Source organism: Bos javanicus, chromosome 22, assembly GCF_032452875.1.
Source record: "Bos javanicus breed banteng chromosome 22, ARS-OSU_banteng_1.0, whole genome shotgun sequence".
NCBI lineage: Eukaryota > Metazoa > Chordata > Mammalia > Artiodactyla > Bovidae > Bos > Bos javanicus.
The window spans coordinates 16,691,295-16,717,171 of record NC_083889.1 but is presented as its reverse complement, the minus strand read 5'-3'; the positions used below and the strand labels follow the sequence as shown (position 1 = coordinate 16,717,171).

The 25,877-nt window shown below is 43.2% G+C and overlaps 1 protein-coding gene and 1 long non-coding RNA gene across 8 annotated transcripts in view; one reads left to right on the top strand and one right to left on the bottom strand.

Moving 5' to 3' along the window:
• Window positions 1-706: 706 nt before the first annotated feature.
• Window positions 707-3,594, bottom strand: LOC133235147 (uncharacterized). The gene is made up of 2 exons (XR_009732451.1): window positions 3,510-3,594; window positions 707-2,514 (listed from the first exon to the last, which is right to left on the bottom strand). It is a non-coding gene; the product is annotated as an uncharacterized LOC133235147 (long non-coding RNA).
• A 93-nt stretch (window positions 3,595-3,687) lies between these two features.
• LOC133235143 (interleukin-1 receptor-associated kinase-like 2) overlaps window positions 3,688-25,877 on the top strand; it is a 70,220-nt gene continuing 48,030 nt past the window's right edge. For 5 of the 7 annotated variants that reach the window (XM_061396219.1, XM_061396221.1, XM_061396225.1 and 2 more), the window contains exons 1-2: window positions 3,688-4,054; window positions 6,343-6,465. In XM_061396219.1, coding sequence (XP_061252203.1) covers window positions 3,790-4,054; window positions 6,343-6,465 — 388 coding nt within the window. In that variant the 5' untranslated portion in view covers window positions 3,688-3,789. Of the gene's footprint in view, window positions 4,055-6,342; window positions 6,466-8,226; window positions 10,332-17,160; window positions 18,236-25,877 lie in introns of those variants that run through there. The other 2 variants (XM_061396223.1, XM_061396220.1) reach the window with 2 other exon arrangements.

Genomic DNA, 25,877 nt, shown 5'->3' with positions numbered 1-25,877 from the left:
CTTTGGAAGGAATGATGCTAAAGCTGAAACTCCAGTACTTTGGCTACCTGATACGAAGAGTTGACTCATTGGAAAAGACTCTGATGCTGGGAGGGATTGGGGGCAAGAGGAGAAGGGGACGACAGAGGATGAGATGGCTGGATGGCATCACTGACTCGATGGATATGAGTCTGGGTGAACTCTGGGAGTTGGTGATGGACAGGGAGGCCTGGCGTGCTGTGATTCATGGGGTCGTGAAGAGTCGGACACAACTGAGCGACTGAACTGAACTGAACTGATACACATCTTTGCACATAGGTCATTTGAGCCCACAAATAGTGTTATGCTAAACCACCACCATTTTGTCCCCAATGTGTTCCTTCAACTTAACGTAGAGTTCTGATATATTTTACTCTAACTGATGATGATAAAGTTATGGTTTGCATTTTAATCCATACTGAGTCACTCAGGTTTTTAAATTTAAACATAGAATGTTTTATCCATTTATAACAAAATTAAAATGTTGATAGGATAGCTGCTTTGATTTGACCCATATGGAGACTAGGAGTTCAGAGAGGTTAAATGTTAATATTGTACCCAGCTTTGCTGAATCAAGATTGTTCTCAGTCATCTCATCATCATTAACAAAGTTGTTCTAGATAAAAGAACTATCAAAACTCAACAGCTAAGAAAAGCTAATAAAGAAATGGACAAAAGATTTGAACTGATACTTCAAAGACAAAAGGATGACAAGGTCATGAAAGATCTTCAACATTGTTAGTCATTGGGAAACTATAAATTGAAGCCTCAGCCAGATTCCACCACATGCACTCAATCAGAATGGCTAAAATTTTTCAAAATGCACAAAATCCTGATAATACTAAGTGCAGGCAAGGATGTGGAGCGACTGGAACACTCATACATTGCTGGCAGGAATGCAAAATGATATAACCCACTTGGGAAAACGGTTGAGCAATTTCTCACGAAGTTAAGCATGCACTGACTGTGTCTCAGCAGTCTTATCTGTAGATGATTCTCACCTAAGAGAAGTGAAAACTTAACGGACACACACATAAAACCTGTATGCAAATGCTTATAGCTTTATTCATGATTGCTCAGTGTCCCTTGGCTGGTGAGTGTATTGTGGAGTACCACTTGGCAATGGAAAGGAATAAACTTGGTACGTTCTACAATATTGATGAATCTCAAGCACACTAAGTGAAAAGCCAGACTCAGAATTCTACCTGCTGTGTGGTCCTATTATATGACCATCTGGAAAATTATAGAGATGGAAAAAAGATGTATCAATAGTTGCCAAGACTTAAGCCTGGGAGTAAGGTTTGATTACACTCATTTTTGGGGGGTGGGAGAGGGTGGATTGTTCTGTACTTTGATTGTCCTGATGGTTACATGACTATCCATTTTATCAAAACACACCCCTATACACCAAAAAGAGTGAACTCTACCATATGGAAATTTAAAATAAATTTAGGGGGAAAAAAAGTAGCCTGGTTAGACACATCAAACTCATGGTAGTTACTGCCTCTGAAGAAGGAAGGGAAACAGGGTGGAAGTTAAAGGAATTTTGGCCTCATCATTTATGCTGTCATAACTAAAAAGTAAGTATGACAATGTACTGTTAATTTTATATGGTGAGATTATCAGTGTTTGGTTTATTACTCTATACTTTTTAATTGGTCAAAATATTGTTTAGTTGCTAAGTTGTATCCAACTTTTTTGGGACCCCATGGACTATATAGCCCAACAGGCTCCTCTGTCCATGGAATTTCCCAGGCAAAAATACTGGAATGGGTTGCCATTTCCATCTCCAGGAGATCTTCCCAACCCAGGGGTCAAACCTGTATCTTCTGCTTGGCAGGTGGATTCTTTATCACTCTGCCACCAGGGAAGCATAAACAAGGCAAAATACATATTAAAAGAAAATTTTGAAAAGGCTGAGAAGTAGAAGAAGAAAAAATCACTAGTTGTTTTGAAAAACGGGTACATTTTCTCTCTACTTGTTTGGCATAGTGTAAAATGTACTCTAAGAACAACATAGCCTGTAGCTTGGACTTAGAATACCCAAAATACATTTTCCTTTCTCTTAAATATGTAAACGTTTGCAATGATACAATGTTAGTGTTAAGGTCTGTGTTTAATAACTTGTTTTATTTCCTCTGTATTCTTTTTTGGTAAATGATAAAAGAATTTCCATTGATGGTGGTGATATAAAATTTCCTCTCAGATGTGTTCAATTGGGTATGCCTAGAAAAACTTTGAAAGGAAATACAAAAAACTGATGATATTTATTGCCTCTAGGGATTCTTTTGAGGTGGTTGGGGGAACTAGGATGAAAGGGAAATTTTCACTTTATCCTACTTTTCTGTACAAAACTCAAATCTTGTGATCCAAAATGGAAACAAAACAACTTGATTAATAAAATTAGTAAATAGCGCAGATGGTAGGGAAAATACGGCAAAAACCATGACAGTCTTAAGGCAATGAATGAAGCTAAAGAAATGCTGTGTGAAAAACCTATGGGAGCATCAAACACATGAAAAGATGCTCAACATCACTCATTATCAGAGAAATGCAAATCAAAACCACTATGAGGTACCATTTCACACCAGTCAGAATGGCTGCAATCCAAAAGTCTGCAAATAATAAATGCTGGAGAGGGTGTGGAGAAAAGGGAACCCTTTTACACTGTTGGTGGGAATGCAAACTAGTACAGCCACTATGGAGAACAGTGTGGAGATTCCTTAAAAAACTGGAAATAGAACTGCCTTATGATCCAGCAACCCCACTGCTGGGCATACACACTGAGGAAACCAGAAGGGAAAGAGACACGTGTACCCCAATGTTCATTGCAGCACTGTTTATAATAGCCAAGACATGGAAGCAACCTAGATGTCCATCAGCAGATGAATGGATAAAAAAGCTGTGGTACATATACACAATGGAGTATTACTCAGCCATTAAAAAGAATACATTTGAATCAGTTCTGATGAGGTGGATAAAACTGGAGCCTATTATACAGAGTGAAGTAAGCCAGAAGGAAAAACATAAATACAGTATACTAACGCATATATATGGAATTTAGAAAGATGGTAACAATAACCCGGTGTACGAGACAGCAAAAGAGACACTGATGTATAGAACAGTCTTATGGACTCTGTGGGAGAGGGAGAGGGTGGGAAGATTTGGGAGAATGGCAATGAAACATGTAAAATATCATGTAGGAAACGAGTTGCCAGTCCAGGTTCGATGCATGATGCTGGATGCTTGGGGCTGGTGCACTGGGACGGCCCAGAGGGATGGTATGGGGAGGGAGGAGGGAGGAGGGTTCGGGATGGGGAACACATGTAAACCTGTGGTGGATTCATTTTGATATTTGGCAAAACTAATACAATTATGTAAAGTTTAAAAATAAAATTAGGGAAAAAAAATAAATTAAAAAAAAATCTACTCTGGAAAGTGAAAAAAAAAAAATAAAAAATTAATAAAAAAAAAAAAAAAAAAAGAAAAACCTATGGGAGGCACAAGAATCTAACGTTCAGAGGAAACCCTGGGGCAAAATGGCCTAGCGCCACCCTCCGCCTCACAGAAGGCTAGTCCCCTAAAGTTAGGTGATACATCTGCGCATGCGCACCGCCTCTAGCCTGCCATCTTCAGGGTGTAATCCATCCTCCACCGAGAGCACGCGAAAGCCGCACGTACGCCTGCCCGGGGACGCGCACGCACCCCCCGCCCCGCCCCGCGCGGCCGGCGAATCCCGCGAGGCCCGGGTAGTCTAGGCTCTCGGAGGTAATGCCCCGGAAGGCGGGGGACGCGGAAGAGGCTGAGGCCGGCGCTCAGGAGGCGAGTGCAGAGGACCCCGGCGCCGAGCGGGAGATGGAGGCCGGGCGGCTGCGGCCGGTGCTGCGCTCCGTGAACACGCGCGAGCCGTCCCAGGTCATCTTCTGCAACCGCAGCCCGCGCGTGGTGCTGCCCGTGTGGCTCAACTTCGATGGCGAGCCCCAGCCTTACCCGACGCTGCCCCCCGGCACGGGCCGCCGCATCCACAGCTACCGAGGTAGGCGGTCCGGGGTCGCCCTGTCGCGCCCGGCCGCGCCGCCCCCTTGAGCTGAGCGCAGCGAGCCGCGCTGTAGGCCTGAGAATCACGGTGACCGTGGCTCGGTCTCACCGAATCCCCGCCGCCCCATTCGGGGGAGGCAGCTGCTGTTGTCATTTTTATTCCCATTTTACAATCGAGGAACTGAGGCCCCAAGAGAGATTGTGACAGATTCAAGTTGACGCAACTAGTAAGTGACAGTATCTTTCTAAGACTGAGTAATTTGCATTTGAATATCAACCCCACGTGTATTCCATCCCTCACGCCCATTTGTTCAGTTTGTGATTAGGAGAATCCCACATTCTCCGGTGTGCCCAGTGAGCCGGTCCGCGTCGGGTCCCTGTCTTGATGAAGTGTCTTTTCTGCCCATTAGAAGAGACAAATGCATAGATAGATAAGAACAAGCCAGTGTCATAATTGCTGCAGTAGGAACGGAGCACAGCATTGCACCTGCTCAGTGAAAGAGAAGGGGGTGTGCTTTCAGTTAGGGAAGCTTCCCAGAAAAGGAGAATTCTGGAAGATGCATGGAATCTGACCAACCCAAGACAGGAGTTGAGAGCTGTAGACAGACAGAACCGCATGGCCTGACACCTGGAACCTGGGAGAGGGGAGAGGGTATGCAATGGGAGAGGAAGTCTGAAAAATGATTTTACCCCTAGGAAAATGGGGGCCATTGGAAATTATTAAACAGAGAAATGGTATTGCCTGATTTAATACTAAAAAGCTTCCCCAGGATGCAAGGTCATTTGGAAGGGGAAGACTACTGGTAAGAGTTAGAAAACTGTTGTAATAACCCAGGCTGGAGATGTCCAGGCCAAATGAAGTTAACGCTTACTAAAAATTCACTATCTTTCTCAGAGGATCTTGATGAATCTTTTTTCTTTGAGGGTAGCATAGTCAGTGATGCTCTTCAAACTTTTACACCAAATTTCTCCTAATACTAAATGAGGAACGGGAATTCTTTGGGCTTCCCTGTGGCTCAGAAGGTAAAGAATCAGCCTGCAATGAGGGTGACCTGGGTTCAGTCCCTGGCTTGGGGAGATCCCCTGGAGGAGGGTAGGGCAACCCACTCCAGTATTCTTACCTGGAGAATCCCCATGAACAGAGGAGCCTGGCGGGGTGCAGTCCATGGGGTGACAGAGTCAGACATGACTGAGCGACTAAGCATGCACCAGTGTTTTAGGACTCAGTGGTTTCTCTGCTGGCCCTGGTTGGATTCCTGGTGGGGGAACTAAGATCCTTGCAGGCCACGTAGTATCCTAGGAAAAAAAATAATTTTTTTTTTTTTTTTTAATGAGGAAGAATTCAATTCTTCCAGACATCCACATTTCTGCAGTCTTATATCTGGGAAATTGTGTGACTTTTGTATTCTCTAAAATTTATCTGTGCCTGATTTAATACAAACGTTAAAAAAATTACTTCCTGAATGTACTTAATGTTCCTAAATTATACACTTAAAAATGATTAAAATAACCAATTTTATGTTATGTATATTTCGCCACAATAAAAAACATTACTTCTCACTTGACATTTCTTAAATTTTGCCTCCAAATCGTCAAGTAAACATATGCCCAGGATCTCATGCTGTTTTTGTTCTGAAAGAGCCTCCTTCCTTCCTTGAACAGAATCTTAGGCCTGGGATTTTTTGTCTCCTTCCAACTGTCCCCCTCTCTTTTTTTTTTTTTTTGCATAAGATATATTTATTTCTTAAATCCATTTTTTAATTTGCATGCAGTAAAATACACAGATCCTAGCATTTAATAGGTTTTGACAATACCTAGATCAAGTTATAGATTAGAATATTTCCATTATCCCAGAAAGTTCTGTCTTGCCCCTTTCTACTCTTTGGATTTTTCACATCCTTGTTTAGTTTCATCTCTTCATACAGAATGTACTCTTCTCTATCTGGCTTTTTTCTCTCAGTGTGATGTTTTTGTACCTTGTTGTTTTTGAAAAGCACAGATCTGAGGAGTTGGTGACCTCTCTCCTTTTAGTTTGCACCACTGGATGTGATTTGCAGTTCAAATACTTTGCTTTTGCACCAAGGTAGCAGAAAGGGCCTTCATTTTGGAACCTGGTATAGTTGCTCTTCTGTCTACTGTCTCCATTGCCTTTTGTGAGGATTCAATAGAATAACATTATTGGGAGGGCTTTGTATGGTATTCGAGCATAACGAGAGGCAAGTATTTCAGTCTGGGGAGATGAAGGCAATAGATATGTGACTACTTAACCTCTGCTTGTCTTAACAGGTCACCTTTGGCTCTTCCGAGATGCTGGGACATCTGATGGGCTTCTAGTTAACCAAACTGAGCTATTTGTGCCATCTCTCAATGTGGATGGGCAGCCTATTTTTGCCAACATCACACTGCCAGGTATACCGATGTCCCATCTTACTTTTTAAAAAGATAGGCTGTTGTGCTAAGTAGAGGATAGGCCCTTGAAAGAGCTCAGTCCTTAGTGATTTTTGCCTGATGCTGGGCAAGGTATCCAGCTTTTCTGTGTCTTATTCTCCACCATAAATAAAATGTAAGAAATGTACTGGTATTCTCTATGTTGAACAAAGATGTTGTGGTGTCTCAGAAGCTCTTTGGGCTTGTCAGGAGTGGGCTAAATTAAAATAACTGATTGTAGAATTATGAGTGCGTTTTGTTTCCGTGGCCTTGGAGTAGAGTTATGCCCTGGAATCTCAGAAGAAAAAACATGTAGAGAGTGAGATATCATGGCTTATTTATGACTTCTGGTGTTGTATCTTTTAATGTAATTTAATGCAATCAAGCTTACTGTGCCAGTCAGGGTTTTTTTTTTAAAAAAAAAAAAACCACCAAATTGAACATTAGCTTCATAGCTTACCACTTGTTTAAAACTCAAGTGATTTTATTAGATTGAACCCCAAGAAACTGATCTTTTGGGTTAAGAAAAAAAACCTAAATATCTGTGGCTTCATAAGGTTCACACTAGTATGTGTATATAGATTTTGTTTTAAGGCAGTGGATACACAGATGTGAACACTGGTAAGTTAAAATGTAGGAAATTTTGCCTTGTAGGAGACCTTTAAAGAGTAAGTTCCCCAGTGAGTTAAAAGTAGGATTTGAGGAAATTGGTGACAGTCAGCTGGAATCCCCAAAAGGCTATTGACAGAAGGAGGTTTCAATAAGGAAAGGTTGAGACCTGCCTCAGGATGAACAGAGTAGTCAGCAGCTGGGCTGACTTCCTAATATGTGGGACCCAGTGCAAAATTAAGATGTGGGACCTTTTGTCCAAAAATCAGGAAAACTACCATTTAAAATACTAAAATATTTTCCCTTTCTTCTGTGTCTCTCTCACAACTTGTTACGGTGTCTTTTCTGTTTGCTACTTAATGCTATTTTAGGAAAAGTTAAAGTTTTTTAATTACTTAAAAAAATAGGATTTGAAGGACTTCCTTGGAGGTCCAGTGGTTAGGATTCTGGCTTCCACTGCAGAGAGCACGGGTTCGATCCCTGATCAGGGAAACTTAAGATCCCACAAGCTGTGAGGTGCGACAAAGAAAAGCAAAAACATAGAATTTGAGTTCCCCCCAGAATCCAGTTATATGCTGTTTTAGTTATCTTTTGCTGTGTGACAGCTACCTGTAACTCAACAACATTTTATTTGTTCATAATTCTGCAGGCAGGGCTGAGTTCAACTCAGGGGTTATTCTACTCTCTGGTGGTCACTGGTGTGGCTGCTTTCTGCCGGCAGGTTGGCTGAGGGCTGGGCCTTTCTCCCATGTCGTCTCAGGGCCTGGCCCTCTTTGTGTGGTCTCTCTTGCTGTATAACTCAGGGCTCCTGAGGGCGTAAAAGCGATTGTTGCCAGAGCTTCTTAAGGCTGAAGCCCAGAATCAGCACAGCGTCACTTTGCCCACATTCACTTAATTAAAGCACATGATAGGCTCAGCCCAGCCTCAAGGGAAGTCCTCCACACGGCCATGAATGCTGTGAGATGTCTGTTGGAGCCATCACGTTACACTCCACCACAACCCGCGTACTCACTTTTTTTGTCCAATGTGAGGTCCAGCTGTCGAAAATGTAACGGCCTCGGTTGGCCAAGCCTCGTGAGCGCTTAATCCCCAGGCCTGAGTTTGCTGCTGAGAGTCGCTTTTCTGCCCTTACAGTGTACACCCTGAAAGAGCGGTGCCTCCAGGTTGTGCGAAGCCTGGTCAAGCCTGAGGATTACAGGAGACTGGACATTGTGCGATCCCTCTACGAAGATCTGGAAGACCATCCCAATGTGCAGAAGGACCTGGTGCGGCTGACGCAGGAGCATATTGAAAGCCAGCGGATGGCAGGGGAGATTGAAGATGTTTAGTTCAGAGTCACACTCCTGGGTCTCAGCTTTTGATGGTCCTGACAAGTCTTGATCTAGAGCTAGGACTGGTTACCTTTTCTCAGCTTCAAGGTGTCTCATTCTTGGAGTGAAAATGCTCCATTGCTTAAAACAAAGTTAACTGACCTCACTACAAGGCATTGTGATGTTTAAGGGCAAATATCACAAAATGTAATAATTATGCCTGCCTCTTGTAGAAATATTTATCAAGGAAAAGTAGTTGCATCTTTGCTTCCTAGTGAGTCAGGAAAGTTTCTGTGTAAGGACTTTGTGGAAGTAATTACAGCGAGAATAGTAGCTTCTTGTTGAGTTGTAAGGAAGCAGCGGTGCCTGCTTTTCATTGTTGTGTTGTGGTCCGTGATGTGCCCGCCTCCCGCTCTGGGAGACAGAAATGTCCTTGGGGCAGGGGAAAATCTGTCTGCTCTTTGAGACCCTAGTGCCTCGCACATTATGAGCCTTCCATCTGGTGTTAGTTGAATGAACAAACCAGTGGGTCCTTTGGTAGAAAGTGTTTAGAGGTTTTGACCCTTTTTTTTTGAGGGGGAGTGACAGTGGGGACCTTAAAGTATATACAGTAAACAGATGTTTAAAAGGGAATCATTTTTATAGAAAGTAATCTTTTAATAATTTTCTAAATTTTGACTTTTCTTAGTCCATTGTTGTCACAGGGCTGTGTCACTTCTGTTTCTAAGCCAGGACTAGCTTTCTACAGTTCTTGTGGTAATGGCTTTTTGAAACTTGATATCCGCACAGGAGAGAGGAGAAAATGGCCATTACCTTGTTGAATCATAATATTAAAGAGCTACTCCTGTACTATAAATAGGTTTTTGCCAAGTGTGCGTATTTCTGTTCCTTTTTGTAACTCCATGACTTTTCTGTTTAATTCAGCAGTTTTTCACCAGGCAGGATCTGGTGACACTTTGCACCTGGCTAGAGGAGAAGACGAAGAAGCCCTCTAGCCTCTGGAATGTTACAGCTAGCACACTGTGGATTTAGAGAGTAGCCTGGAATCTTTTATAGTTTTGTACATGCCCAGATCCTTTCCTATAGGCTGGACTTAAATTCATTAATTTGAATTCAATACTTCTATCAGGCATCCTTTTTTGGTAGCTAATCGTTAAAAAAAAAAAAAAGGATCCTCCCCAGTAGAGAAAATTTTGGAAGAAACGGAAAAATAAAAGGAAGAAAAGATCCAGGTAGATACATTGCTTAAATACAACCACTAACTTAACATTTTGAACAGCCTTTTTTTGGCTTGGTTTTACATAGTTGAGATCATACTGAATATACAGTTTTATATTCTACTTTCTCATTTAACTTTATAACTTAAAATATTTTTCCATGGTATTATAAGCTCTTCATACTCATGAGTGCAGCCTTCCTTTTATAAATAATGTGGGACTATTTCTTGCCATCCTTATTAAATCCTTCTGCTAACTTTTGAGCGCATTTCCTGTGCTCTGATATCAGAGTGGAGTGAATGAATCAAATGCCTTACAGTTTTTCCACCTAATCATATTCTCCTCTTTCAACATTCAACAAATAAGGGGCTTTTGTTTTTTAATCTGTTGTGTTATTCATTCAGTGACACACTTCTAATTTTTTTTTCTAATTTTTGTTGTTGAATTGTTGGGTAGAGAAGAAAATATGCTGGTATAGAAGGCAGCCATACGATTAAAAAAGTAGGATAGTATGAGAGATTTAAGGAAGTCTCTCGGTGCTGGATTAGTTCAATGTTGGTTTTATTGTTTTTTTAACCTGCCGTTGTGTCAAAATGTTCCTGAAACTTGCAATTTGAGTACTGTTTTTGTGTTGTCCAAAGAAAATCGAAAACCTGTAGCATGTATGGGCTCATTTGAAATCTTATGAATGTATTAAATGTATTGCTCTTGAGAGACTGTGATCTTACCTGTTTTCAGTTTTTTTTTAAAGCTTCCTTTGGATACAGTAAATGGTGCTGAGTAAAGGAAATGCGTAGGATGTCATTTGCCAGGTTCTTCTGTCTTGGAGAGGTGTGAAGACTGTTTAATGGCCTTGGGGAGACGAAACACAAGGAACCTGGTTCTCTGTCGCTTTTCTTCACAACCCTGGATTTTGTTTAGAACTTTATTTTAGCTTTTCTTTTCTTGTAAAGGTGAAATATCACTAAAAATTTTAAGCCCTACAGAAAAGGATGAAGAAGAAAAGCATTCACATTGGGAAGAAAGGCATTTTTTTTTTTTTTTCATGAAAATAGAACCAGCCTTAACAAACACCTCCCTAAAGAAGATACACGGATAGCAACTAAGCATATGAAAGGATGCTCCAGGAACTTCCCTGGCGGTCCAGCGCTTAAGACTCCATGCATCCAATGCAAGGGGCGTGCATTTGATCCCTGGTCGGCTAACTAAGATCCCACGTGCCAAGTGGTGTGACCAAAAAAGTATTTAAAAAAAGAAAAGATGGTCCACGTAGTACGTCATCAGAGAATTGCAAATTAAACAGCAGTGAGATACTACTACACAGCTATTAGAATGCTCCCCACACACACAAAAAAAGGCTCACATCCAGAACACTGACCACACCAAATGCTGGTGAGGATGTAGAACAACAGGAACTCTGATTCATTGCTAATGGGAACGCCAAATCTTATGGCCACTTTGGAAGACAGTTTGATGGCTTCCTACGAAATTAAATGCTTATCATATATCCAGTAATTATGCTTCTTGGGTATTTACTCAAAGGAGCTGAAAATGTACGTCCAAAAACTTGCACATGGATGTTTATGGCAGTTTTGTTCATAATTGCTAACATTTGGAAACAAGCAAGGTGTCCTTCAGTAGGTGAATAGATGCATATATGATATATTCAAATAACGGAATATGGTTCAGCACTAAGATGAAGGGAGCTGAAGAGATGAAGAGATAAAACTTAAATGCTTATTACTAAGTGAAAGAAGACAGCTTGAAAAGGTCACACACTTTATGATTCCAACTCTACAACATTCTGGAAAAGGCAGAATTGGATTAAAAAGGGATTGAGGGAACTTCCCTGGCGGTCCAGTGGTTAAAACTGCACGCTTCCAATGCAGGGGTCATGGTTTTGATCCCTGGATGGTGAACTAAGGTCCCATGTACAGTTGGCATGGCCAAAAATAAATAATTTTTTAAAAATTTATGGGGCAGAGAGGGTTGGAGGAGGTGGAGGGATGAATAAGTAGACCACAGAATTTTTTGAGGTAGTAAATTTATTCTGCATGATAGAATAGTGGATATATATTATTATACATCTGTCCGAACCCACAGAATGTGCAATGCCGAGTGAACCCTAAGGTAAACTGTAGACTTGGGGTAATAATGATGTGTCAGTGTAGGTCCATCGATTGTTAACAAATGTACCACTTTATGGGGATGTTGATAATGGGAGAGACTGTGTGTGGGAGCACGAGGTATATAGGAAATCCTGTACCTTCCTCTTAATTATGCTGTGAACCTTAAAACTGCTCTAGAAAATAGTCTATTAAAAAAAAGTGGTTAATGTCTCACTAGGACTTACTGTATATTGAGAAGATGAAAAGAAAGCAGGGCGCTCAGCTCACTAAGGACATGAAATAAATACCAGTGTTTTACAGTCCTGAAATAGGAACACCAGTATGACCTTTTCAGATATTTCACGTTTGGTTTCTGTATCCTGTTCTCCACCTCAGCCCCGCTCTATACTAGTCACTGGGCTGCCTGTTACCCTTCACCATTTCTCCTTTCTGTCAACTAAGCTCCCTGCCTCAACAGAACGTTTTCCTGGAGACTTCTCCCGTCACCACACAATCCCAGTAATCCATAGGCAGATCACACCAGTTGACTCTTGATGTTGTACATTCTGTGAGTTTGGACAAATTTCTAATGACATCTATCCACTTTTATAATATCAGACAGAATAGATTGACAGATATGCTTGTGATGTTAACCAAAAGTGTTGGGCAGTAGCACCGGACACTTAAATGAGAGAGAAACCTGCAAAACTTGTTTCAGAATTTGGAACATGAAACCTCAGGAAAGTACAAGTCAACATACAAATAAATAGCAATATGCTCTCTCCCTATTCAGGTAGAAAACACAAAAGATTGTTTTGCTCCAGTTGGGAAGAGTTGAGTCCCTGATAACTGGACTGGACCCACAAATGTTAACAACAGACCTAAGATTTCTGAAAGACTCAGAGGAAATCATTTTAGCAAATTATTTTATCTTCAGATAAATTGAAGAATTAATTGGGTGAAGAACAGCCTAGCAGCAGTTTGCTAGGGAGGACATAAGATGACATTCTTTACCTGAAGGAGCAGGGTCAGATACCCTGGTCCAACTTGGAAATACTAAGAACTTGTGCTTCAGTTATCCAGTGCTCAGAAACAATCAGATAGAAACTAGAGTGGAGAATTACTCTAGCGGGTCTGGATTACCCTTGTCCTGTGGCAAATGCAGAGAGTGAAGGGAATTTGGGGAAGGGTCTACTATGTCCTCAGGGCATCAGTTTTCCAAAAATTGGTTTATGGTTTTCCTTGATAGACTTTAGGACTCCCCTTCCCTTCCTGTAGATGAGAAAGCAGACACCTCTGGAACAGAGTCCAATACTGGAAATAAATGTACATTAATAGGAGATGGGCCAAATCGCGTATCCTAAATAAACCATTAAAAGGGAAAAGATAGATTCTTATATATGGACATGAAAAACTGTTCATTATTAGTTGAAAAACATTTATAGAAAATTAAATGTGTTTTTAAAATTTTTATGTTAAAAAGTTAATTTTATAGAGGTCTAAAAATACATGCCGGAGAAGGCAATGGCACCCCACTCCAGTACTCTTGCCTGGAAAATCCCATGGACGGAGGAGCCTGGTAGGCTGCGGTCCATGGGGTCGCTAAGAGTCGGACACGACTGAGCGACTTCACTTTCACTTTTCCCTTTCATGCATTGGAGAAGGAAATGGCAACCCACTCCAGTGTTCTTGCCTGGAGAATCCCAGGGACGGGGGAGCCTGGTAGGCTGCTGTCCATGGGGTCACGCAGAGTCGGACACGACTGAAGTGACTTAGCAGCAGCAGCAGTAAAGATACGTGCAAGTATATACACCAAACTATTAATAATGGTTGTCCCTCCAGGATGAGACTATGGGAAGGTGTTAATTTCTCTGTCTCTGTCTCTCTGACATAACAGGGGAAAAAAAAAGTATATATATGTATATGTATATGTCTATGTATATATATAGGTCTCTGCCTGAACACCTGGTACACAGCTCTCCTAAAACCATTGATTTCAAATTCCTAAGTGATAAGATCACTAGGAGTATCTTTTATTCTAATGAGAGGACTCTGGGCTGGGTCTTGTATGACTCCTGGAAGAAAGCATTGAATTTTCAGCCCTAGCCACCCTTCTCTAGCCTAGAACACAGTAAACAGATCTAATTCCGTATTTCTCTTCATCTGGATATTCATCTGTATTCTTTATCATATCCTTTAATAAAGTGGTAAGTGTATTTCCATAAGTTCTTTGGGCAATTAGCAAATTAATTGAACTTAAGGAGGGGTCAATGGCACCCCACTCCAGTACTCTTGCCTGGAAAATTACATGGACGGAGGAGCCTGGTAGGCTGCAGTCCATGGGGTCGAGAAGAGTTGGACACAACTGAGCGACTTCCCTTTGACTTTTCACTTTCATGCATTGGAGAAGGAAATGGCAACCCACTCCAGTGTTCTTGCCTGGAGAATCCCAGGGACGGGGGAATCTGGTGGGCTTCTGTCTATGGGGTCGCACAGAGTCGGACATGACTGAAGCAACTTAGCAGCAGCAGCAGCAGCAAGGAGGGGTCCTGGGGACCTGTGATTTGTAGCCATGTTGGACAGAAATAATGAATAACCTGGGGTATATAATGAGTAGTACAACTACTTGGACTGGCATCTGAAGCAGATGGGGACAGTTTCATGGAACTGAGCCCTTAACCTCTGGGATCTGACACTATCTCCCGGTAGATAGTGTTAGAATTGAGTTAAATTGTAGAACTCCCAGCTGGTGTCCTAGAGGATTGCTTGTTGTGGGGAAACTACCCCCTCTCCCTCATTTGGTAACTAGAAGTGTCCCAAGTGAAGTGTTGTGTGTAACAGTGTTATTGAAAGTAACTTGGGTCCACTTGCCGCATGCAGTAAAGCCAACCTACTTACACTGAATTGTGGTGAAGGAAACTCCTATGTTTATTTGCAGGGCACCAAGCAAGGGAGTCCAGGCAGCTAGTGCTCAGAAAACCTGAACTTCCTGAAGCCTTTCAGGAAAAGATTTTTGTTTTTTTTTGAAACCTTTCATTTTATGTAAGAGTACGCTGCTGCTGCTGTCGCTTCAGTCATGTCCAACTCTGTGTGACCCCATAGACAGCAGCCCACCAGGCTCCGCCATCCCTGGGATTCTTCAGGCAAGAACACTGGAGTGGGTTGCCATTTCCTTCTCCGATGCATGAAAGTGAAAAGTGAAAGTGAAATTGCTCAGTCATGTCCAACTCCTAGCGACCCCATGGACTGCAGCCCACCAGGCTCCTCCGTCCATGGGATTTTCCAGGCAAGAGTACTGGAGTGGGGTGCCATTGCCTTCCTCCATGTAAGAGTATAATTGATTACAATGTTGTGTTAGTTTCAGGTATACAGCAAAGTGATACAGTTATGCCTATACATGGATCTGTTCATTTTCTTTTTATTGTTTTAATTTTATTTTATTTTTAAACTTTACAATATTTTATTGGTTTTGCCAAATATTGAAATGAATCCGCCACAGGTATACATGTGTTCCCCATCCTGAACCCTCCTCCCTCCTCCCTCCCCATACCATCCCTCTGGGTCGTCCCAGTGCACCAGCCCCAAGCATCCAGTATCATGCATCGAACCTGGACTGGCGACTCGTTTCATACATGATAGTATACATGTTTCAATGCCATTCTCCCAAATCTTCCCACCCTCTCCCTCTCCCACAGAGTCCATAAGACTGTTCTATACATCAGTGTCTCTTTTGCTGTCTCGTATACAGGGTTATTGTTACCATCTTCCTAAATTCCATATATATGTGTTAGTATACTGTATTGGTGTTTTTCTTTCTGGCTTCACTCTGTATAATAGGCTCCAGTTTAATCTATCTCATTAGAATTGATTCAAATGAATTCTTTTTAATGGCTGAGTAATACTCTGTTGTGTATATGTACCATAGCTTTCTTATCCATTCATCTGTTGATGGACATCTAGGTTGCTTCCATGTCCTGACTATTATAAACAGTGCTGCGATGAACATTGGGGTACACGTGTCTCTTTCCCTTCTGGTTTCCTCATTTTCAAATGGAGAAAGGTTTTCAAGATAGGGTGAGGAAGTGGGGGTTGTGGGGTGTGTGATCCAGTCATGGATATTCTTCTGATTGGTTGGTGATGAGATAATGAGGAATTAACATCATCAGCCTTCTAATTCTGACTGGCCTGGGATCTACATGCTTGTGGGCAGCATATGGTTAACTTCTTCCATCTGGTGGGGGTTTCAGTATCTACAAAATAGTTCAAAGAATTTGGCTCAGAATATTATGTCTAGCCCTTGAGGAGGAAGTAACAGTCTTTGATTAATGGCTAAACTATTATTTTATCTCACTTGACTGTTTGCCTTTCTTCATTTTCTCACTTCTCTGATTAAATTTACTCTTTGGAACACGTGGAGGGTCTAAGAGGCTGAATTTTCCCTACAGACCAGATGGAGGCAGAGAACATGGCGGGGGGGTGGGGGTGGGGTGGGGTCTGCTCTGAGAAGGAGCCCCGTAGGGTCCTGCTCAGTTACAAGTAAAGAAACACAGAAGGGAGAACTGGGTTTTCCCTTACACAAGTGGAACAAAGTCCAGGACTGGCTTTTTTTTTTTTTTTCTTAATTTCCCTCCTTTGTTTAGGACAATGATCATATACTATCAGAAAAACCAATAAAGTTATTTTTATTAGAGAAGAAAAATATGTGCAAAGTACACAGAAAAGCATTATTTTGGTTATTTCCTTTTTATCAGCCTTCTTTCACTTCCATCTTCCTGATGTCCCACGGGTTCTCAACTCTGCCTGCACATAAGTAGAACTACCTGGGAAGCTTTTTGAAATGCCAGTGCTTGAGTTCCAACCCAGAACAATCGCACCTGGATCGTGCCTGTAGGTTCTCTTTTAAAGTTCCCAAATGATTCTAAGGTGTAGCAGGGATTGCAAACCTCTGTATTTTCAAGGGAATTAAACATGAACATGGAGAAGGCACTGGCAATCCACTCCAGTACCCTTGCCTGGAAAATCCCATGGACGGAGGAGTCTGGGAGGCTGCAGTCCATGGGGTCGCTAAGAGTCGCACATGATTGAGCGACTTCACTTTCCCTTTTCCCTTTCATGCACTGGAGAAGAAAATGGCAGCCCACTCCAGTGTTCTTGCCTGGAGAATCCCAGGCACAGGGGAGCCTGGTGGGCTGCCATCTATGGGGGTCACACAGAGTCGGACGTGACTGAAGCGACTTAGCAGCAGCAGCAGCAGCAGCAAACATCAACAGGTCAAAATGGCACAACTATATCACTAATTACATTTAGCTTCAGTAACTTTTTAACCAACCCTAGTAGGGAGGGTGTTGGTCATGGAAAAGCTAATTAGGAGAAACTATGTATTGTTCAGGATCACAGGAAATTTTTCGGAGAAGAAAATAGGGAACAAAGAGCCCTTCCTTGGGATCAGACTTGGGTTGAATCTTGTTACTTGACCAGTTTGGCTTGGACAAGTTACAACTGACTCAAGCCTAAGTTTCCTCATCTGTAGAAGAGAATGATAAATGTATCCTGTAGGAGATGCCTGGTACTTGATACGTGAGTGGCAACTCTATTAATTAGTAATAACAAAGACCTTACTTTGAGGAACTTATTCTAAAGAATGGGGACAAAGTCATGTCCATAAGATGGCCTGCTGAGGCCCCACACTACTCAAGCCTCTCTGGAGGAAGGAATCCAGCACCTAGAGCAGTGTCTGGCAAATAGTAGCTGCTCAATAAATATTGGCCCTTAAAATCACAGTCTATCCTGAGTCTCCTATTTAATACGGAGTCCTACCCCTGCTTCCTCTGGACTCCTGATTTCTCTTAAAGTACCCCCCCCCCCACAATAGCACCTTTTAGCATTTCATGTAACTTATTTATTCAGTAATGTTTTATTTATTGCTAGTTTCCTCCATCCACTCCCACCCCCGTCTAGATTAAGTCCCATGAAAACAGGGACTTTTGTAAGTTTTCTGCACTTTTGCATCTCCAACACCTAGAATAGTGCCCAACTTATAGCAGGTTATTAATAGACTATCTCTTGAATGAGTCGAATGTGGCTGAGGGGCTAAAGCCCTGGAGGTGGAGTCAGAAGGTCTCTTGGGATCAACACTGAATTCCCGTGTGGTCTTAAAGGTGTTTCCTCTCTCCTCTGGGCCTGTTTCTCCTCCGGGCTCTGACCGACTTGGTTTTTCAGCCACTGGTCAAGCCGGCCGGGAGGCGTCGCGCCCCCAGTGTCCGCCAGGGGGCAGTCGCACACAGGGCCGGCCCCGCCCACTTCCCGGCGGCCCGCGGTGGGTGGACCCACGAGCCCGCGGGTACAGAAGCGGAGTCCTGCCTGCGTCGGACTCAGTTGTCAGGCCGCCTGCCCGCCAGCCCTCAGAGCCTGGCCATGTCCTGCTACATCTACCAGCTGCCCTCCTGGGTGCTGGACGACCTGTGCCGCAACATGGACACGCTGAGCGAGTGGGACTGGATGCAGTTCGGTGAGTGGTCCTTTCTGCGACCCCACTAAGCCCCCTCCCCAACCTGTCTACCGTGGTCCTTGATGTCAAGGGCTCTCTCTGCTGCTTTCCTGGGCCCGGGCCTCCCTGTGTATCCTCGGGCCTCCTTGTGTATCCTCGGGCAGGGGCTGCCCCTTCTCTGTTGGTGATCTAGAAGGTGTGAGGTGATCTCGGACGATTTCTGCTGTTACTCAGTCTGTCGCTAAGTAATGACTGGCTGCACTTCGCTGTTTACGGTAAAGCTGAAAATTATTGCTGTCAGCAATGACTGGTGCTTACTGTGTGCCCGGCCCTGACGCAAGAACCTGACACGGATTATCTCATTTAATTTCCATAACAACTTGTAAAGTGCATATTTCTCTTACCCCGTCTTACAGACCAGGAAAAGGATTTAGAGGTAGACTCACTTGTGAGGGCAGCCACTTATAAGAGTCACTTGTGCAACGCGGTTCCTAAGTGGCGGTTCCTAAACCCTGGCGTCTGGCTCCGCCAGGACATCCTTAACTCCTTGTTCTATTTTCTTTGTTTGCGCCTGGTGATTGACTGAGGGCTTGGCATTTTGGGGCATGCTGAGCATGTGGTCCTCAGGCGCCCAAACAGAGGTCTGTACTCCAGGCTCCGCCACATCCAACTGGTGACTTTGGGCAAGTTGCTTAACCTTAATCTGAGTCTCAGTTTCTTAATCTGTAAACTGGAGGTGGTTGTGAGGAATGAAAACTGTATAAAAAGGTCTTGACACCTGCGTATCAGAGTTTCTTGTAAGAATTAAGGAAGTATTAACAATGACCATTCTTAGTTGTTTTTTTTTTTTTTTTTAAACCGTGCAACTGGTGCCACTTTATTTGAAAGGTAATATCTGTATTTTAAAAAACTGAGATTATGATATATACCATTTGAACAAAGAATGTAATATTTATGTATGGTGGAAAGAATAATAATACAATGAGCATGCATGTTGTTATCTATTCAGTTTGAGGAAATAATATATACTTTAACCTAGTGGTTCTCAACCAGGGGCAATTTTGAACCCTTTAGGGAACATTTCTAATGTCTGGAGACATTTTTGGTTGTCGCAGCTTGGGGGATATAGTGAGTAGGTGCCAAGTGTGTCGGTAGCTCAGTCGTGTTTGACTCTTTGCAACACCATGGACTGCAGCCAGGCTTCTCTGTCCATGGAATTCTCCCAGCAAGAATACTGGAGTGGGTTGCCATTTCCTTCTCTAGGGGATCTTCCCAACCCAGGGATCGAACCCAGGCCTTCTGCATTGCAGGCAGATTCTTTACCATCTGAGCCATCCAGGGAAGCCAAGGATGTTGCTAATTGTCGTACAACACACAAAACAGCCCCCTCCTCAAAGAACTATCCAGCCTAAAGTGTCAGTAGTGCTGAGGTTCAGAAATCCTGCTTTGAACCAGTCACAAAAATAATACATGCTTATTGCAAAATACTGAAGGAAGCAAAGATTAGCTCAAACTCTGCCGCTCAGTGATACCATCCTATCATTTGGGTGCTAATAATAATAATAACAGCAGCAGCCGGTAACATGAATTGGCTTCTAACCATGTTCCAGCAGAGTGCTAGGTGTCATACCTTCTAGTTTTTTTTCCCTAAGCATATTTATTTATGAATATACATTTTCCAAAAATCATAATTTTGTACATTCTACTAGCCTACTTTTTTCACTTACACTGTATCACAATTTCTCCTTGCCAAGCAGTATTCTTTAGCAGCACAGACTTCGATTTTTATTTCAGTGTGTATTTTTATTAACTGTTTAGTGGAAAAAAATAGCAGATGTGCTAGGTTAAATGAACAAATCAGGCCCCTGGAAAGTTGTATCTTTCCCCTCCCTGGTCCTCAGCCTCCCCTTTCCTCCCTGCAGAAGCAGTACCTTGGTAACACATCAGGGCATCTCTGAGAATGTCTGTCATCATCTGATTTTCTAGACTGCACTGTGACCCTTTGCTCAGATGATCTGTGATTTCACTGCTTTTGACTGTTTTGTGGGTTGTGGAAAAACACTTTATGTAAGAGACTGTCTCTAGTTTTTCCGTGTGGGCCTCAGTTATGAGACCAGAACAACTTCTGTTTCTAGGATATTAATTTAGAAGGCACTCCTGTGAAGTTCTTCCTCTTCTTTATAAACTAAAAATTTTTTAAATTGAATTATAGCTGATTTACAGTGTTGTAACTTCTGCTGTACAGCAAACTGATTCAGTTATATATATTTATATATTTAAAAAAAATTCTTTTCCATTGTGGTTTATTACAGGATATAGGATATAGTTCTCTGTGCTATAAAGTAGGACCTTGTTGTTTATCCATTCAATATATAACATTTTGCATCTACTAATCCTAAACTCCCAATCCATCCTTCCCCCATGCCCCTCCCTCTTGGCAACAAGTCTGTTCTCCATATATGATGATTAAAAAAAAACAACAACACAGCACAGCTTCATTGAGGTATAATTCACCTACCATGCAGTTCACACATTTAAAGTGTACAATCCAATGGCATCTAGTATATGCAAAGTTGTATATCCATTTCCATATCAATCTTAGAACATTTCAATTACCCCAGAAGGAAACCCTATACCCCTCGACCGTCTCTCCCAACCCCCCAAACACATCTCCTGTTTCCCGCCAGCTTTAGGCATTGCCTATTTTGGACATTTCATATAAATGGAATAAATCATAAAACATGTGCTCCCTTGCAACTTCAGCACCTTTCCACAGTTCATCCATATTTTAGTGTGTATCAGTGCTTAATTTCTTTTTATTTATTACTGAATAATATTCCATTGTATGGAGGTACTTCATTTTATTTATTCATCTGACATTTGGGGTTCTTTCCACTGCTTGACTGTTATGAATAATCCTTCTGTGTACATTTGTGTCCGTCTTTGTGTGGCTGTATGTTTTCATTTCCCTTGAGTAGGTACCTAGGCGTGGAATTACTGAGTCACAGCGTAACTATGTTTAACACTTTGAGGAAGTGTTACACAGTTTTTGGAAATGCATTTACCATTTTACATTCCCACCAGCTCTGTATGAGGGTCCCGATTTCTCCATGGCCCCCTCCATCCATGCACTTGTTACTCTCCGTCTTTCTGAGTTTCTGGCCATCTGAGGAGCCCTTCGAGGAGGTATGAAGTGATTTTTTGCTGTGGTTTGGTTTGCATTTCCATAATGACTAATGATATTGGGTGTCTCTTCATGTGCATTTGTACATCCTTGGTGGAGAATACCTCTGACCCCTCAGACTCTGGAGACACCAGAATTGCTCAAGGTCCTCAGAGGCTTCCCATTGTGATTTAGGTTATAACCCACTTTCCTCCCCAGGCCCGCCCCATCTGGCGCAGCGTGAGCCGCACTGACTTGTGTGTGACTCTCCTCCCACACCAGCTCTCGCTCACCCTGCTCCAGCTATGCTAGCCTCCTTGGTCCAGACTCAGGGCCTTAGTACTGGCTGTTCCCTCTGTCTGGGACATTCTTTCCCCATCTTCCCCAGGGCTGGTTTTCTAGTCTCTTTTAGACTTCTTTTGCTGCTGTAACCAATTACCGCAATTTAATGGTTTTAAAACAGCCTTTATTGTGTTGCAGTTCTGGAGGTCAGAAGGCCTAGCAGGACAGCTGTCCTTGCAGAGGCGCTAGAGGAGAATCTATTTCCTTGTTTTTGGGGCTTCTAGAGGCTGCCTGCATCCCTTGACCTGTGGCCCCTCTTCCACTGTCAAAGAGACCAGGGTAGCGTCCCCAGCTGTCTCTACCTCTGCTTCTGTAGTTTTCCCTGAATCAGACACTCCTGCCGCCCGTGTATAAGGATCCTCGGGCTCACTCAGATAATCCAGGATAATCTTATCTCAAAGCCCTTACCTTAATGCCATCTGCAAAGTCCCTTTTGTCATATAAGGTGCCATATCCACATACTTTGGGGTTTAGGCCACTGACATCTGTGGAGGGCATAGTCCTTCAGTTCTCAATTCATATGCCACCTTGTTTGAGAAGCTGACCCTGTCCCCCTTTCTTTCTTTTTTTAGTCTCATCTCTGTGTTTTATTTTCTTCATTTCTCTTAACACGCTACGACCTTGTTCCTTATTTGTCTGTGTTTGTCTGTCCCCAGATAATGTAAGCAGCATTAGGGCAGGAACATCACCTGTCTGGTTTGCTTCTGTATTCTCGGTGCCTGGGGCAGTGCCCGGCCAGTGCACAGTCAGTACCACTTGAGTGAATGATGGGCTGAAGGATGTGGGAATGGTGAGGACGTAGGATGGCCTGGAGCCCCGTGCTCAGCCAGCTGTCTGTGCTGAGTCAGAGGTCACTGGGCTGGGAGCCAGCCATGCCCCCCAGGTGACAGCTCCTTGCCAAGGCAGCGCTTCATGATTTTCTGTTCAGCACAAGTAATCGTGATTGTCCTTCCAGCCCTAAAGAGTCTTGGCTTCTGCAAGTCTCTTTTTTGTTGTTGAAGTTGAAAGACCTTACTGCAAATTCCACAATTTATTCTTTTTTTTTCTTTAATGGCATTCTAGCGTTTTACTATTATAGATAATGCCAGTCATTTTAGAAGCGATCATCCCTTAGGGGAGATTGTGATACTGGGGAATGGAGGTGGAAAAATCCATCAAGTGATGCAAAAATCATACAGTCACAAATATGCAAACTCTTTGGATTTGACAATTTTGGCAGATAACATGTTTGCCTCCTGTTTGTTTCCCTATGATTGTGACTGCATTGATGTTTCCCCTTGGGGGAAAACAGGCTTCTTACTGTTTCACTCATTCCTGGTGCATTCCGAGGGGTCCTGGGGCAGGGATTCCTTTGTCAGATGGCTCCTGTTCCTCCTCTCTCATGCATGCACCAGTCTTCGTGTACAGCCCTGCTTTGTCCCTGCCCAGCTGTGTGACTTCAGGCAAGTGACTGCCTCTCTCTGAGCCTTTAGTTTCCTCATCTGTAAAATGGGGATGAGTTGCTGAGAGTCTTAGGGGACAAGACACTCTCCCTTTCCCACAACCAGAAAGGAGTCTGGTTAGTCCAGACAAGGAGCACTTCATACAAGGGCGGATCATTTCAGGAGACTGTTCCCTCTCTGCTCCAGAGAGCTTTGCAGATGGGCAAGGTTTTTCCCTGAGTCCTACAGGACTCAGGATCCCAGACCAGAAGGGATGGTCATCACGTAGTGTTAACCTTCGGGGATGAAAGCAGGTTTTCATAGAGTATAGATGGCTTAACAATTACAGCGAGCATTTATATCTCAGGTATGTTATCCTATATGTATAACTAATCTAATCCTTGCAACAACCGCTGAAGCAGGTGCCATTGTTTTCCTCATTTGAAAATGAGGAAACTGGGGCACAGGGAGAGGTGAGGAGGCGCCTTCGCTAAGCACACTGCAAATAAGTAGCAGAGAGAAGATCTGAACCCAGGCCTCAGAATCCAAGGTCTAGGGACTTGGTGGTCCAGTGATTAAGACTCTGCACTCCCAATGTAAGGGACCTGGGTTTGAACCCTGGTCAGGAAACTATATCCCACATGCCACAATTAAAGATCCCGAGAGCCGCAACTAAGATCTGGTGCAGCCAAATAAATATTAAAAAAAAAAAAAAAAAGAATCCAAAGTCTGGTCCCTGAGCCTGTGATTGTAACATCCATCCTGCTGACATAAGCATGTATTTTTATTTCTGATAGAAGAGTCTACAAGAGTATAACCCAGTGCTTTCCTTGGGGTCTTCCAAGTGGGGTGATCATGGGGGCTTTGATTTTCTCCCAGTTTCTGAATGTTCCACCTGTGATGACCAGGTTGTGAGTGTTGGGCAAAGAGCCAAGGACTCAGCAGGGCACTCGGCAGTGACTCATCCCACTAAGATCTGTATCTTGTCTTAACCCTGATTTCAGGGTCTTGTTAAATGCTGACAGGTTAGTGCTGTGAGAGATGTCACTTTCACAGAGCTACAGTGTCCACACTGCAGGGCAACGCCGGGTTTAATTCCTCTTCCTCCCACGTTGCCCGTGAGGAAAGTGCAGCTCACAGAAGTGAGGGCTGCCGCAGTGGAGCCCTGGGGGCGGCTTCTGTTCCTCCCATGACATCATGCTGCCTCCAGAGAGTGGGAGGTGAACCTGTGGACAGACCTTGTGTGCATGGAGGGCTGGGAAGAAGGGGTTCCTTCCTCTTCCCTCCGCTCTTTTGTCTCTGCCACTGGAAGCAGCCCCTGACCCTGCTGACATCACATCCCACGGACCAGAAATCTGGTCTGGGGTTTCCAGTGACTAAGGTTGCAACTCAAGAACTTTCCATCTCTAACTGGGCAGTTCTCCCAGAGGCTTTCTCTCTGTGGGAGGCTGTCACAACCTTCCCCATTCCTCCAGAGGAACAGGGACTGTCCAATAAGATCATGTCCCTCCCTGGCTCTGAGGTGTTTCATGGTGTCCTGGTGTCTGTGGCTCTTAGGATCAGGTTCAGACTGCAGCCTGGCATTCGAACTCCATTGTTCTGTGATCCTGGGCTCTTGTCTTGCTCTTCCCCACTCAGTTCACTTAATGTTTGTATATTTTCAAACAGAAAAGCTCTGTGGACTTCGGGTTGACTCACCACTGTGTCTCTGGAACTTGTCATAGGCCTGGAGCGCAATAATATTTTGTTGAATGAATGTATGACTTGATGTTTCACATAAGTTTCTGAAATCCTGAAACTGAAGTCTGATTGTTTGTGTCCTAGTTTAAAAATAAATAAATAAATGCCTGCCTCATTTCAGGAAACTCAGCAGAATACTATGTGACCGCTCAAGAATGCTAAATATGAAGAGCTTGTAACCAACTTGAAAAATGCTTACAGTATAATGTTAGTAAATAAGGTCTAGATACACGTTCTGTCTTACAGTCTGCAACAACTGCATCCAGAGGCACACCTGTATGTTTGGGGGAGAGTCTTAGAAGTGGAAAGTATCCTAGTGGGATGCTGTGTCATTTATTAGCTTTTTTGCCCCTGCGTTTTCCAAGTTTTCTTTAGCAAACAACCATTAACTTTATAATAAAAATGAAAAGAAGGAAGGCATTAGTTTTAGTATTGTAGACAGCGCGTGCATGCTCCATTGCTTCAGTTCAGTTCAGTTTATTTGCTCAGTCGTGTCCGACTCTTTGCGACCCCATGAATCGCAGCACGCCAGGCCTCCCTGTCCATCACCAACTCCCGGAGTTCACCCAGACTCAAGTCCATTGAGTCAGTGATGCCATCCAGCCATCTCATCCTCTGTCGTCCCCTTCTCCTCCTGCCCCCAATCCCTCCCAGCATTAGAGTTTTTTCCAGTGAGTCAACTCTTCGCATGAGGTGGCCAAAGTACTGGAATTTCAGCTTTAGCATCATTCCTTCCAAAGAAATCCCAGGGCTGATCTCCTTCAGAATGGACTGGTTGGATCTCCTTGCAGTCCAAGGGACTCTCAAGAGTCTTCTCCAACACCACAGTTCAAAAGCATCAATTCTTCGGTGCTCAGACTTCTTCACAGTTCAACTCTCACATCCATACATGACCACAGGAAAAACCATAGCCTTGACTAGACGGACCTTTGTTGGCAAAGTAATGTCTCTGCTTTTCAGTATGCTATCTAGGTTGGTGATAACTTTTCTTCCAAGG